Here is a 12,295-nt window from a genome sequence, read left to right on the forward strand (position 1 = left end):
TTCGGCTAAGGCTGGGGTATTGGTTGTGTATATTTTGGAGATTTCTAGCGGGTTTGGAGCTGTGATTGCGTTTTCTAGGAAGCTTTTGAATTGTATATAGTTTAGCACGTGGTTGTTACTTTGGTCTTCGATGTAATTCTTAGCCGGTTCCAGCATATCGTCCATTTTGTCTAGCGAGAAGGCAGGAGATGGGGGTTGTTTTGTTTTCTTAAGGGCTGGTTCAGGGTTCCTATAGGGCTTTTTGAGTTTTGCGTCTGGTGGCTTGAATTCTAGGTCGCTTAGTTTCACTGGTTTTGTGTTGCTTTCTTCTGAGGTTGTGGATAACGGTCTTTTGCTTCTTGTCTTGTCCGCAATCGAGTCATCCGTCGTTGTTTCTGCTGGTTCTGTTGTGTTAGAGACATGCAGCGACATTGGTTCTATATGGTCTTGTGTATTTGGTATTTCTGTTTCTAGTTCATTGGGCTGATCTTCGATGTAAGGGGGTGGAACGGGTTGCGGATTTGAATCTGTTTGTGAACTGGTTCCGTTTGGGTTTAGGCTAGTAGGACATTGCGTAGCAATATGTCCTTCTTGGTTGCACCTAAAACATGTCTGTTTCTCCGTGGTAGCAAATATTCTATAGGTGGTGTTTTCTAACATAATAAGGAAGGAACCCGGGATTTGTTTTGCATCCTCTGGATCTACGTAGACTTGTCTCCTGAAGCTTAATATATGCGACAGGTCTGGGTCGGCGATTCCTGCTTTCAGTGGTGTAATTTTTGAGTATAGTTTGATGTTGTTTTTCCTATAAACGTTTTCGATAACTGAATTGGAAATTATAGGAGCTATATTTGATAATATGATTCGTTTGGCCGGTAGCACCATTGGGCGGATTTCTATGTTTTCGCTGTTTATTGAGATTGTTTTGTGTTTAGAAGTTAGGTTTGTGACTGTTTCTTTGCTATCTAGGTACATACAGATCCTTCCGTTGGAGATCCTTGATAGGTATTTTATGGCTTTGGGTCCTGTTATATTACCGATTGCCCGGGCGTACTCCTTAATTGTGATACCATCGATTGATTGTAGAATAATAGCTTGATCTTGGGTTGGAGTGTGTTCGTGTTTCGTTATGTTTGCGTATGAGGTTTTGATTTCGGTCATATTGAGTTTTTGGGTGCTTTGGCTATTTTCCGATTGGGTACTTTGGTTTTCGTTAATTTGGAAAGGATACGTGGATTGGAATTTATCACTGTGGTGGTTCACTTTCTGTGACATGGTGATACGTACAATGTACGTATACCTATGTCAGCGGTTTATGTAGTGGTGACGCAGTCACCGCTATTACTTTGTTTACGAGGCGGCATACAACAACACTGAACTACGGAACGCGTAGCGGTACGAGCTAATGATAACACGTCCGATTGATTCCGCACTCGGATTGAGACTGAGTATCGTATTTTATACTTTGCTGTAACGTATATAGTAGAGCTATCGTAGCATCCGTGTGTCATTTAGGTGTATGCGAAAAGTGACGTAGCATAGCATGACGTTAGTTGGATGCGATAATTCAGGTGCCGTTGCAATCAGTTTCTGTTCGGCCTAATTTTCGATGAAACATTGACTGTTTTACCGACGCGGAATTCGAAGTTCGGGCTCCACGCTAGCATCATCTTAAGGGCACAGACTCCTTCTGCCATGACCTGTATTCGTGCACTCACACAATCAACGGAAAGCATGCACGTATACGCCATGTGTGAGAGAGACACTCGATTTCGCAGATTCCATTTTTCGTCTCGATAATTGCATAAATGAAATTTTCGCGGGTACAGCACACACGGGTAGACTTCGCTACAGGTCGGTCTGGTTCGCTTGAACGCTAATAAACATCATACGTTGAGAAAAATGGAATTTTGGAAACTGTACGATTGAGACAGACGCTGTTGTAAGCAAACAACATGGCTGCCGAATGCTGCGTTCGGCTACATTTTAGCGAATATTGGACGATTTAATCGTTTTTTCACTGATAACAGAGCAGACCAACTTCCCTTGAAGTAGCACAATATCACTGAAATTCGATTTTTCACAGTTTATCACTTCTGGAAGACGTAAAATGGAATCTACGATTTGCACGCATCAGACGTCAAATAGACATAACAATAGTTCAGTGATTCTCCGTCAGAGGCATTGATGATATATTTGACCACGTTATCATCGGGGTCCATAAAAACACAGATCAGTCGATAAATGTAAATTCTAATTTGACACCACAAATGGCTAGGCGAATATAGCCACAAGTAAGGCATAGTTGCCGCAACGTATTAAAACTTATGTCACGCTGTTCACACCTGTTACAATTCTAATCATCAGCACAATGAATCAGCTCGAGCCGATAAAGAGGTCTCAGAATGAAACAATACATAATGTGTGGCAAATCACAAAACTTTTTTATTCATATTTATAATCATGTTTTTTTATCAATGAAAAATATAGAGATATGCCAGAGAAATGAATTATAAAACTTGCACATTTCGCAATATTCGCATATTCTATATGCAAAAAAATATAGAAGGCGATATACATGTGCTGTTTGTATTCCTATTTATGTATTTATTATTTACTGAAAAGATTTTGATTCCTGCCGGACATACAGAAGGACAGCGCGAACGAAAGAGAGGTAGCAAGAACGAAATAATACACATAACGTACGCGACCATAAAAGTTATAGGAATGAAAACTGCAGGACATTAATAATTTCAAGAAGGTGAATCGGAGGGAGTGAGGATGCAACAGTTTTACACTAATTCTAAACGCGTTTATAAATAGAAAACAAAGAATCGCCGGCCGATGCTCGCCGGAGACAGCTGATCACGCGGACGGTGTAATGCGTACGAGTGCGAGTGAGAAAGCAAGATGACGATACCGATGGCTTTGCGAGACAGACTGTGTTTTGTCGCACGGAACGACATCAATTTTGTCATCTTGCTTTCTCACTCGCACTCGTACGAATTTCTGGTCGCGAATATTCTCGCCCGCGGGTCCGTCGCGATTATTCGCCGGAGATTCGCAACAAAGGGAATAAGAAATAAAGAGATATGTACTAATTTATCATATATTTTTTTTATTTGTAATTCTTCAATAATAATTGACAATAACATTGCGCCCTCCTGTGCCGCCGCCCCGTCCTCTGCCGCCGCCGCCGCCGCCGCGCCATCCCCTTCCTCCACGGCGGCCGCCCCATTTTCCTCGACGGCCACCGCCACCGCCATATACCATTTTCTTCAGTAATTTTTTAATCTGAAATATAATAATGAATTGTACTATAATTGTAACATTATTAAAAAAAAAAAAAAAAAAAAAATAATCGTGTAAATTCATTTGCTACTATTGTAGAAATGATTTCTTTTCACGAAAATCGAATTTGGCCACATTTATTACATAGAAAAATTAATGTTTTTACTTACTTTCGACGACGACAGCGGCTTCTCTTTCTCTTCTTGTCTGTTTTTTCCATCTTTTTGTCCGTTTTTTCCATCTTCTTTCTGCTTCTCCTCCTCTTTCTTTTCCTGTATATTTTCTATGTCTTCTTTGTTCTCGTCTGTGTTCACAACTTCCATCTGTAAAGAAAGTAATTTATATATAAATAACGTAATATTAATGATATAATATTTTACTGGCCGATTATACGCACCTCGTGGTCTGACATCTTGCTTTCTTTGATTGTCTTTTGTCGTTGATGCTGAAACCACTCGAATGGTGGTGGGGATCAGGACCGTGTTCACTGTTTTATAAAATAGACCTTTTCCTATTTTCTAATTTTTTATTTTACGGATTACATTTTTATTTTCATGTTATATTTTCGTTATATAATTTAAATTCATAATATTATAAATGAATACAACTTCAAAAGTTTTTTTGGTCATTGTTCTTTATTTTTCGTAGTCCTTAGAAACACTTCCCACCATGGTGCCCTATGTTTCTCCGTACTGCATTTTACGTTTTCGCGACAGTTGCATTCGAAGTAAGAAATAGATAGCATCATTGAATTTATTTCAAAGCTTCGAAAGTGTGAAGTGATCAAAGCGAGAGGTGAATATTGTGGTGTGATAGTGACAATGAGTGATAGTGAAAATGTTCTCATGATTGAAGTGATTGAAGATAGGAGAAATGAATGTGAACATCAGTGTGTGGCGGATAATAGAAGTCGTCGGCCAAAATATACAATCAGTACGAAAAGATATTCGAAAAAAACAGCATGCCGCGAAAGAAGGCGGCGGTTAGCCCTTCAGAAAAGTTCCGTACAATCAACATCCGATGGACAAAGATACACCCCCGAGAAAATTTATTTGCCATTGGATGACGAAACAGAAACGGCAAATTCGACAGAAATTTTTGAAGAAACGACGAATAAATTGTTTGAAATTGAAGAAACAAACAATGCTGAAGATGGGATAAATATGGAAGGCACAAATTCAGAAAATGAAGAACTGATAATACAGAAAGTTGTAACGAACGAGCCTGAAGAACAATTCTGTATACCAAATGGCTTCAGTATCGTGGACATGCAGCACATCTTTGCTGAATTTCAGAAAATAGGTGACCATGCTAAAAACAGGGAAGACTGTGGAATTAGACACCTGAAAATAACCGGCATGAAACGGTCGGGCCTGAGGACCATCCTCAGTGTAATATGCGATATGTGCAAATATAAAGGTGAAATCCACAGTGAACCTGACGAAAGCAATAAAATGGAAACAAACCAGTGTGCAGTTGCTGGAACAATTGTGAATGGAGGCAGTTATGCCCAAATGGAGGAGTTCCTTGCAGCGATGAACATACCCTCCATGTCGAAGAAAGAATTTAGAAAGCATCACGATAAAATCGTGAAAGCACTAATTGTTGCTGCAGAAGAAGAGATGGTAACAGCGGCAGAGGAAGAAAAACGCTTGGCCATTGAAAGAGGCGATATTGTTTCCGGATGTGGAATCCCTCACATTCCCGTTGTGGCCGATGGAAGCTGGATGAAACGATCATACCGGACTGGAACGTACAATTCCGCGTCTGGAGTCGGCGTTATAATTGGATATGATTGGACACGAAGAAAGTTTTATTTATCGGTGTGAGAAACAAGGTGTGCAGGATTTGTCGATGTGCTGCGAAAAAGAAAGAAGAGCCACGAAAGCACACCTGTTTTAAAAATTGGAGCGCAAGCCAAGCATCAACGGCTATGGAAAGTGACGCTATAGTCGAAGGCTTCAAGACCAGCGTAGAAAAACGTGGGCTGATTTATTCAACACTGATTGCTGATGGGGACAGCAGCGTTTATAAAAAAATTATAGACGCAGATCCATATAAAGCACAGATTCGTGTAAAAAAAATTGAATGCACGAATCATTTATTGCGAAACTTTTGCAGAAAAATGAAAGAAGTTGTAAAGATGACAACACCTGGTCCATTCAGAAGAATCGTTGAAAGCAGCATACGGCGAATGCGTGCGGACATAGTAAAAGCCGCAGAGTTCAGATACTGTCAGCAAGTAACAACCGCTGATAAAATTAAGAATTTGTATGCCGACATACACAATGTTCCTAGCCATGTTTTTGGTGAACATGCAGATTGTTCAAAACTACAATACTTCTGCGATGGAACGAGTAAAAAAGATGAAAAGAACATTGTTCCCGAATTGATGAAGATGGGAGTGTATGAACAAATCAAAGAAATACTTCGACCTCTGTTGGCGCATGCTGAGAGTTTGCTGTATAACAGCAACAATAATGCCGTCGAAAGTTTCAATGGAATCGTCGCAAAATATACAGGAGGAAAAAGATTGAATTTCGGCGAGAGGGGATCTTACACGGGAAGATGTGCTGCTGCTGTCCTACAGTATAACACAAGACAAGTGTTGTCGCGTCTGAATACGGCGATGAACAAGGAACCGCCCGTTATTTTACGCAAAATAGAAAATAGAAAGAAGAAAGAAAATGAGAAATACAGTGAAAAGAGAAAGGAAAAAAAAATTACAAAGCACGTGCGGAAACAATTCCGTTCTGAAAAGGATTCCAATTACGGACCAAATGCTGAAAAGCCGGATATGGCTAACAATATTTATGAATTAGAGAAAAAAAAACATATGGAAATGTTACAGAATTGGCAAAATAGAAGAGATGCCATTGAAGAAGAAACCATCGGTCAAGCGAAAAATCCGAGATGGTTGAATTACAAATCTAAATTATTGACGGCCTCAAATTTTGGACGAATATGCCGTCGTCGAATTGGCACGCTCTGTGGAAATTCAGTGAAGTCGTTAGTGTATCCACGACTGATTAGTGCACCTGCAGTACAATATGGACAGGAATGCGAAAAATTCGCACGTGAACCACTAAGTGTGTGCATTGGTGTTGAAATTAAAGAATGTGGATTATTTATTGATAGTGCCATCCCGTTCTTAGGAGCTTCGCCAGATGGACTTATAGACGAAGAGGGCATTGTGGAAATCAAATGTCCGAAAACGGCGGAGAATTTATTGCCGGAGGAGGCAATCAAAAGTGTTGCAGTTATTCGGCGTATATTTGCAGACGCAAAAGGAAATGAATTGAACAGGAACCACTACTATTACTACCAAGTACAAGGACAACTACATGTCACAGGTAGAAAATATTGCTTATTTTGTATTTGGACCCGAAAAGGGTTAAAGTACATTAGAGTCGATAGAGACGATAATTTTTGGCAAAAGAATATGGAGCCAAAATTAATTCAATTTTATTTATTATGCATGTTACCGGAATTAATAGATAGCCGGTACAATAGGGGAATGCCCATTCGGGAGCCTCAATTTATAACAGAGGAGAGAGCAAGCTTGGAAAAGCGCAAAAGGTCCCTCTCAGAAAGTTGCACGAATATTGCTACTGTCCGGCGTCGCACTGCACTGTAAAGTGCAGTAACACTGACTCTGTTGATGGTTCACAATTGCATGAAATAGCAATTGTACTCGCGGATCATACGATCTCGTGAGTTGCTCGACGCCAATATACACATTTCAAAATAGTGACTTTTGAAAAGTCAAAAAAGGTCTTATGCGGACAGTAATAAAAAATACTGTTACTGTCCGGCGTCGCACTGCACTGTAAAGTGTAGTATCACTGACTCTGTTGGTGGTTCACAATTGCATGAAATAGCAATTGTACTCGCGGATCATACGATCTCGTGAGTTGACGCCATGTTGCTTCCATCTATTATTTGATTGGCCCGCATAGATGAGAATTCGGCGGCCATTTTGGCGGGATAAATCAAATGTTTCATTTGAATTTGTTTCGCTCGTATCTTGTTTTAACAAACGATAATTATTTTGTGTTCTGTCTATCGTTTTATCTACCTGCTTCGTTTAGTTTTGTGTTTCTTGTGTTCTATTTTTCGGTTTTTTTTTAATTAATATGGACCATATAAAGTGGAATTTTTCTAATTTACCAGCTTCAAAAGAAGCTGCTATTAGTTGGGCGCGTGAAAATGGCCTTTTACGTACACACAAAAATTGCCCGGTTCATCGTAGACCGATGAAGTTATACACGCTGTCCGAATTTGGATTTGGTCGATTTCGCTGTCCCATCGGCCACAGTAGATGTAAACAATTTGCGGCCACGATTGATTCCTTTTTTGAAAATGTTCAATTACCTTTGCATAAAGCAATCAAGTAAGTTTTAAACTAATTTTTGTAATTTCAACAGTTCAGCAAATTGTTTAATATTTTTAGATTATTGTATTGTTTTACGAAAGACATGTCGTATGAATCTACCGCGCAGGAGTTATATGACCCTGTAGTAAAAGGCGAAGTTGTGTCCAGTGACACAATTGCAACGTGGTTCCATTATTGTAGGGAAATGATAGTTGATAGTTTTTCATGTATTCAGGCAGGAAAACCCAAATTAGGAGGAGTTTCGGAATCCGGATCACCAATTATTGTTCAAGTAACTCTTATCTTTAACACTTCGACGTTCCTAAATTTTAATTTGTCATTTAAATGTTGTTATTTTTATATTGTTCAAGATTGACGAAGGTAAATTCGGTAAAAGAAAATATAATCGTGGGAGAAGGGTTGAAGGTCATTGGGTGTTAGGTATAGTGGATACCAAAACCGATGACTGCCGAATGGTAGTGGTAGAAAATAGAGAAGCGGCAACTTTAATTCCAATTATTCAAGAACATGTAATTCCCGGCAGCGAGATACATACCGATTGTTTTAAAAGTTACGCAGGACTTGCTGCAGCGGGATATATACATAAGACAGTTAATCATAGCATGGAATTCGTAGGTGAATAACTTTCAAATTGGTTTGGATTGAAATTTTCAACAAAATTAATTTACATTACATTTAAATATATCAATTAAAGCAAACGATGGCACACATACGCAAAAGATAGAAGCCCACTGGCGGCCGGCGAAAGACTGGATGAGAGGTAGAGCACGTTTCCACGATAATGATTTCGCCGACCGCCTGTGCGAGTATTTATTGCGTCGATTTTGCCGCAAAAATAAAGTCGATATGATGGAATCATTAATGGAGGCAATTAAGAAACAATATATTTTTAAATAAGGTAAGCGGAAGTATCAGATTAGGTTAGGCTATATACTTAAATCCGACCGCCGTCAGGCGGTCGGCAACGCTTTCGTGAAATAATAATACTGTTGAAATGTAATAATTTCTTTCAAAGGGCCCTCTTTAAAATTTTTGGGTTGGTAGTATGATACATAGGAACTTTGAAAGCTCATCTATGCGGGCCAATCAAATAATAGATGGAAGCAACATGGCGTCAAAGTAGCGTGTAAAATACCCTAAAAACGCGAACTTTACATACTCATAACTTTTAAACCGCTAATTTCCTAAAGTTACGACCTACATTTATGGATTTTACGTGTCAAAAACTATTAAAGAGCAAAAAAAAGGGCAATAATTTCATGTCCCTGGAATCAAAGTTTAACCCTTTTTTCAAATATAAACATTTTTTATACTTGTAAATGTTCTAAATACATATACAAAAAACAAAATTTACTTTAACTATGTGAACATTATTATTATTAAACAAAAATTATTATTACATAAAATTTATGGAAATGATACTACGGCAAGTGTAAAAACTTTTCTGCTTCTTTTTAATAATGTATATCCCGAATCTACCTCTACGCCAATGCATTCAACTCGCCGCTCGCTATCGCTTCATCTCATTCTGTTTCAATATCTGTCCTTGACGACGTTCGTTCCGCGATAGATTTGTACTGTCCACCGATGACAAGATGTCCCGCGCGACGGCACAGGGGCAAGGGGGGACCTTCGTTCGCTCCGCCAGTTCCCCACCGTTTGACGCTTTCGTAACGCCAACGTTTGGGTGTTTGATGTCACACGCTACATTGGCGTAGAATTTCTATATTTAGGCGGGGGGGGGGCAGGTTTTCTGATCTCCCGTTAATGCATGATACATACCAGCTGATACATAGACGGTTGCATTTTATAAGGTCATTTTTTTTACATATATTTACAATATGATATTGTAAAAAACTTTATTTGATACTTATACTTTTCAAATTGTCATCATAACAGGGATTCACAAAATAAAACACAGAGAAAAATGAAACTTTCATGCATATAGCACGTTCAGGATAGTTTGACCACCGCGAGAGATCGGCCAATATTAATATTTTAAGGCAGGAGACGCCTCTGTGTAATTTAAGCAAAAAGAAATATAATTTATGTATACTATAAATTACTTCGGCTGTGCTTTCATTTACACAAAAGGATAACAAATTGAAAGAAACCAATGTCACAATTTCTTTCTAAAAAGTGGTCAAAGTATCTCGGATTCATCCTATAGACTAGCAAGATGGATCGTCTAGTTTTTGAAAAACGGAAGAGAAAAACTCTGTTACTTATTATTGTTTTGTATTAATAGATCCTTAACGCGGATGTCTTTCGTGGAAAAAGAAACCCGGATAATCTGCGTAAATCGAAGGACGAGTGTATAGTTTATTTAAACATTTTAAATAAAAATTAGATTCGATTAAAAATGGATTTAAAGATTAATTTGTATAACAATTTCCCTACGACGACATTCAAAGATATCATAAAGTTGCTGAAGCCTGATAGAAAATGAAATTTGATCCTCTGAGGGGAAGACAGGAAGTCAGTATTTCGTAAAACGTTTATATTTTGCGATTGTTCTTTTGTTCTGCGTTAAATACGTAGCGAACGTGTAGAATTCCCACTTCCAGATCTTTTACTCCTCGCACGCGAATATACTATACAAAAATCACGACGATGCGCTGACTAACAATTTTTTGAAAGCATTCAGTAAATAACCGCCAGGCATATTTTAACTTCATAGCGATTTTAATTATTTAATTTAACGTTTTTTTGCATTTTATTATTGTTTTTTTCATTTTATTATTCTTTTTTTTCATTGTATTATAATTTTATTATCTTTTTATTATTCTAGTTAGAGTTCAATATCTTAGTATAGTACGAATGATACTTTATATTAAATTAGTGTATAGAGTAGGATATAAGTATTTTTTTAATTTTCTATTTTTCTATTTTACAATCTCATACTTTTATAATCCTTTTATTATACTTAGTTTTGTAGTTTTTAAAAATATATTTTTATTATTATTTTTATTTTACCGTTAAATTAAATATAAGAAATTTGCTATGGAGCGTAAACACGGCCAAACGGTACACAGTGAGGCGCGAAATTTAATTTGACGCATCATTCAAAAGTGTGATGAAGAAGCTCGCAAAGGAAAATTAACACATTCAATTTATCAAGCCACGCTTCGTGCCGCGGAATATACCGGGGTATCAACGAAAACTATCAGCCGGATTCGGAAGGAAGGATTAATCACTAAAGAGAACGATTTATTATCATCACCCGGTAAAAAACGCCCGAAGAAAGAAGATAAGAAATTTCATTGCTCGTCTGAGGACCAAGCAACAATAAGAAATATTATTTATGATTTTTACTGTGTGAAGAAAATAATACCAACGGCTCCCAAGTTATTAGCGGCCGTCCAAGAAAAGATCTGTTTCCCGTGGAAAGTGGACTGCCTGTACAGGCTACTCAAGCGCATGGGTTTCAAGTGGAGGAAGACCAATAACATTAGAAAAGTGCTGATAGAAAAACCCAGCATCGTAACCTGGCGAGCTAGATATTTGTCAGATATAGAATATTACAGACAACAAAATAGAAATATAGTGTATATCGACGAAACATGGGTGGACAACACGTTATGCTTCAGCAAATGCTGGCAAAGCGAAGAAATATTGGGCATTACAAGAAGCACCAGCTCATCGCACCGACTAATTATTGTTCATGCCGGAGGAAAAGATGGATTTATAAAGGGAACGGAATTAATCTTTAAACCCCGCACAACAACCGGCGATTATCACGGGGAAATGAACGCGTCGAATTTCGAAAAATGGATCAACGAGAAATTGATACCAAATCTTCCTACAAAATCCGTGGTAGTCATGGACAACGCTCCATACCATTCAGTCCAGATAAATAAACCACCCTCCACGTATTCCAAGAAACAAGAAATGATTCTGTGGCTAGTGACAAATAATATTCCGCATACGCCGGAAATGAGGAAACACCAATTATTAGAATTGATCAAAAAGAATAAAAACCCAGAAAAAATGTTCAAAGTCGACGAAACATTAAAATCACACGGGCACAGCGTATTACGATTGCCGCCGTACATGTGCGAACTGAATCCAATGGAACTAGCTTGGTCAAAAGTGAAAAGAAAAATACGAGAAAGGAATACATCCCTGTTATCGAGCAATGAGTTGCGAATGTACGCCGAGGAGGCTGTCAATGAAGTTACCTCAGCCGACTGGCACAACTTCTGCAAACACACAGAAAAAATTGAAGCGGAATATTGGCAAAAAGATGGATTGGTGGAAGAAGTAATAGAAGTTATAGATTTACACCCTGAAGGTTTAGAAACCGATTCCGACGACAGTACATCAGAGGATTAAAAGGGTAAAAAAACATATAATTTACATATGATTTTGGAAATTTTGTACTTATAAAACTTATTTTAGTAAAAATGGAAATTATTTTCAACAGGACAGTTCAATTAGCTTTTGGAGTACGCAAAGAATCATCTATTCACTTGGACCATGACTACAACGATAACATACTGTATACAACATTTTTATCTGTGCTGGTAATGAAAATTTATAAAACACCTTTAATAAACTTATGCCAGCTATGCCGAAAATTTTATCGAAATTTATGAAAGGCATTTTTTGAATTTTCGTAAGGGCACA

At 38.0% G+C, this 12,295-nt stretch overlaps 2 protein-coding genes across 2 annotated transcripts; one reads left to right on the plus strand and one right to left on the minus strand.

Moving 5' to 3' along the window:
• Positions 1 to 3,111: 3,111 nt before the first annotated feature.
• Positions 3,112 to 4,156, minus strand: LOC117611203 (uncharacterized). The gene is made up of 3 exons (XM_034339139.2): positions 3,668 to 4,156; positions 3,441 to 3,593; positions 3,112 to 3,273 (listed from the first exon to the last, which is right to left on the minus strand). The coding sequence occupies exons 1-3, from the start codon at positions 3,680 to 3,682 to the stop codon at positions 3,112 to 3,114; spliced, it is 330 nt and encodes a 109-aa protein (XP_034195030.2). The 5' UTR covers positions 3,683 to 4,156.
• Positions 4,157 to 11,086: 6,930 nt separating this feature from the next.
• On the plus strand, positions 11,087 to 12,001 carry LOC143305550 (uncharacterized). Its single transcript, XM_076689586.1, has one exon. It carries the CDS (start codon positions 11,087 to 11,089, stop codon positions 11,999 to 12,001), a length of 915 nt encoding a protein of 304 aa, XP_076545701.1.
• Positions 12,002 to 12,295: the final 294 nt, after the last annotated feature.

This window comes from Osmia lignaria, chromosome 8, assembly GCF_051020975.1.
Source record: "Osmia lignaria lignaria isolate PbOS001 chromosome 8, iyOsmLign1, whole genome shotgun sequence".
Classification (NCBI taxonomy): domain Eukaryota; kingdom Metazoa; phylum Arthropoda; class Insecta; order Hymenoptera; family Megachilidae; genus Osmia; species Osmia lignaria.

What these genes read in the sequence shown, in the direction of transcription:
- LOC117611203 (XM_034339139.2), bottom strand. An exon ending in AGCCGCTGTCGTCGTCGAAA is followed by an intron (nt 3,274 to 3,440) that starts GTAAGTAAAAAC and finishes ATTATATTTCAG; the next exon opens with ATTAAAAAATTACTGAAGAA.
- LOC143305550 (XM_076689586.1), top strand. Translation starts at nt 11,087, where the DNA reads ATGGGTTTCAAGTGGAGGAAGACCAATAACATTAGAAAAGTGCTGATA.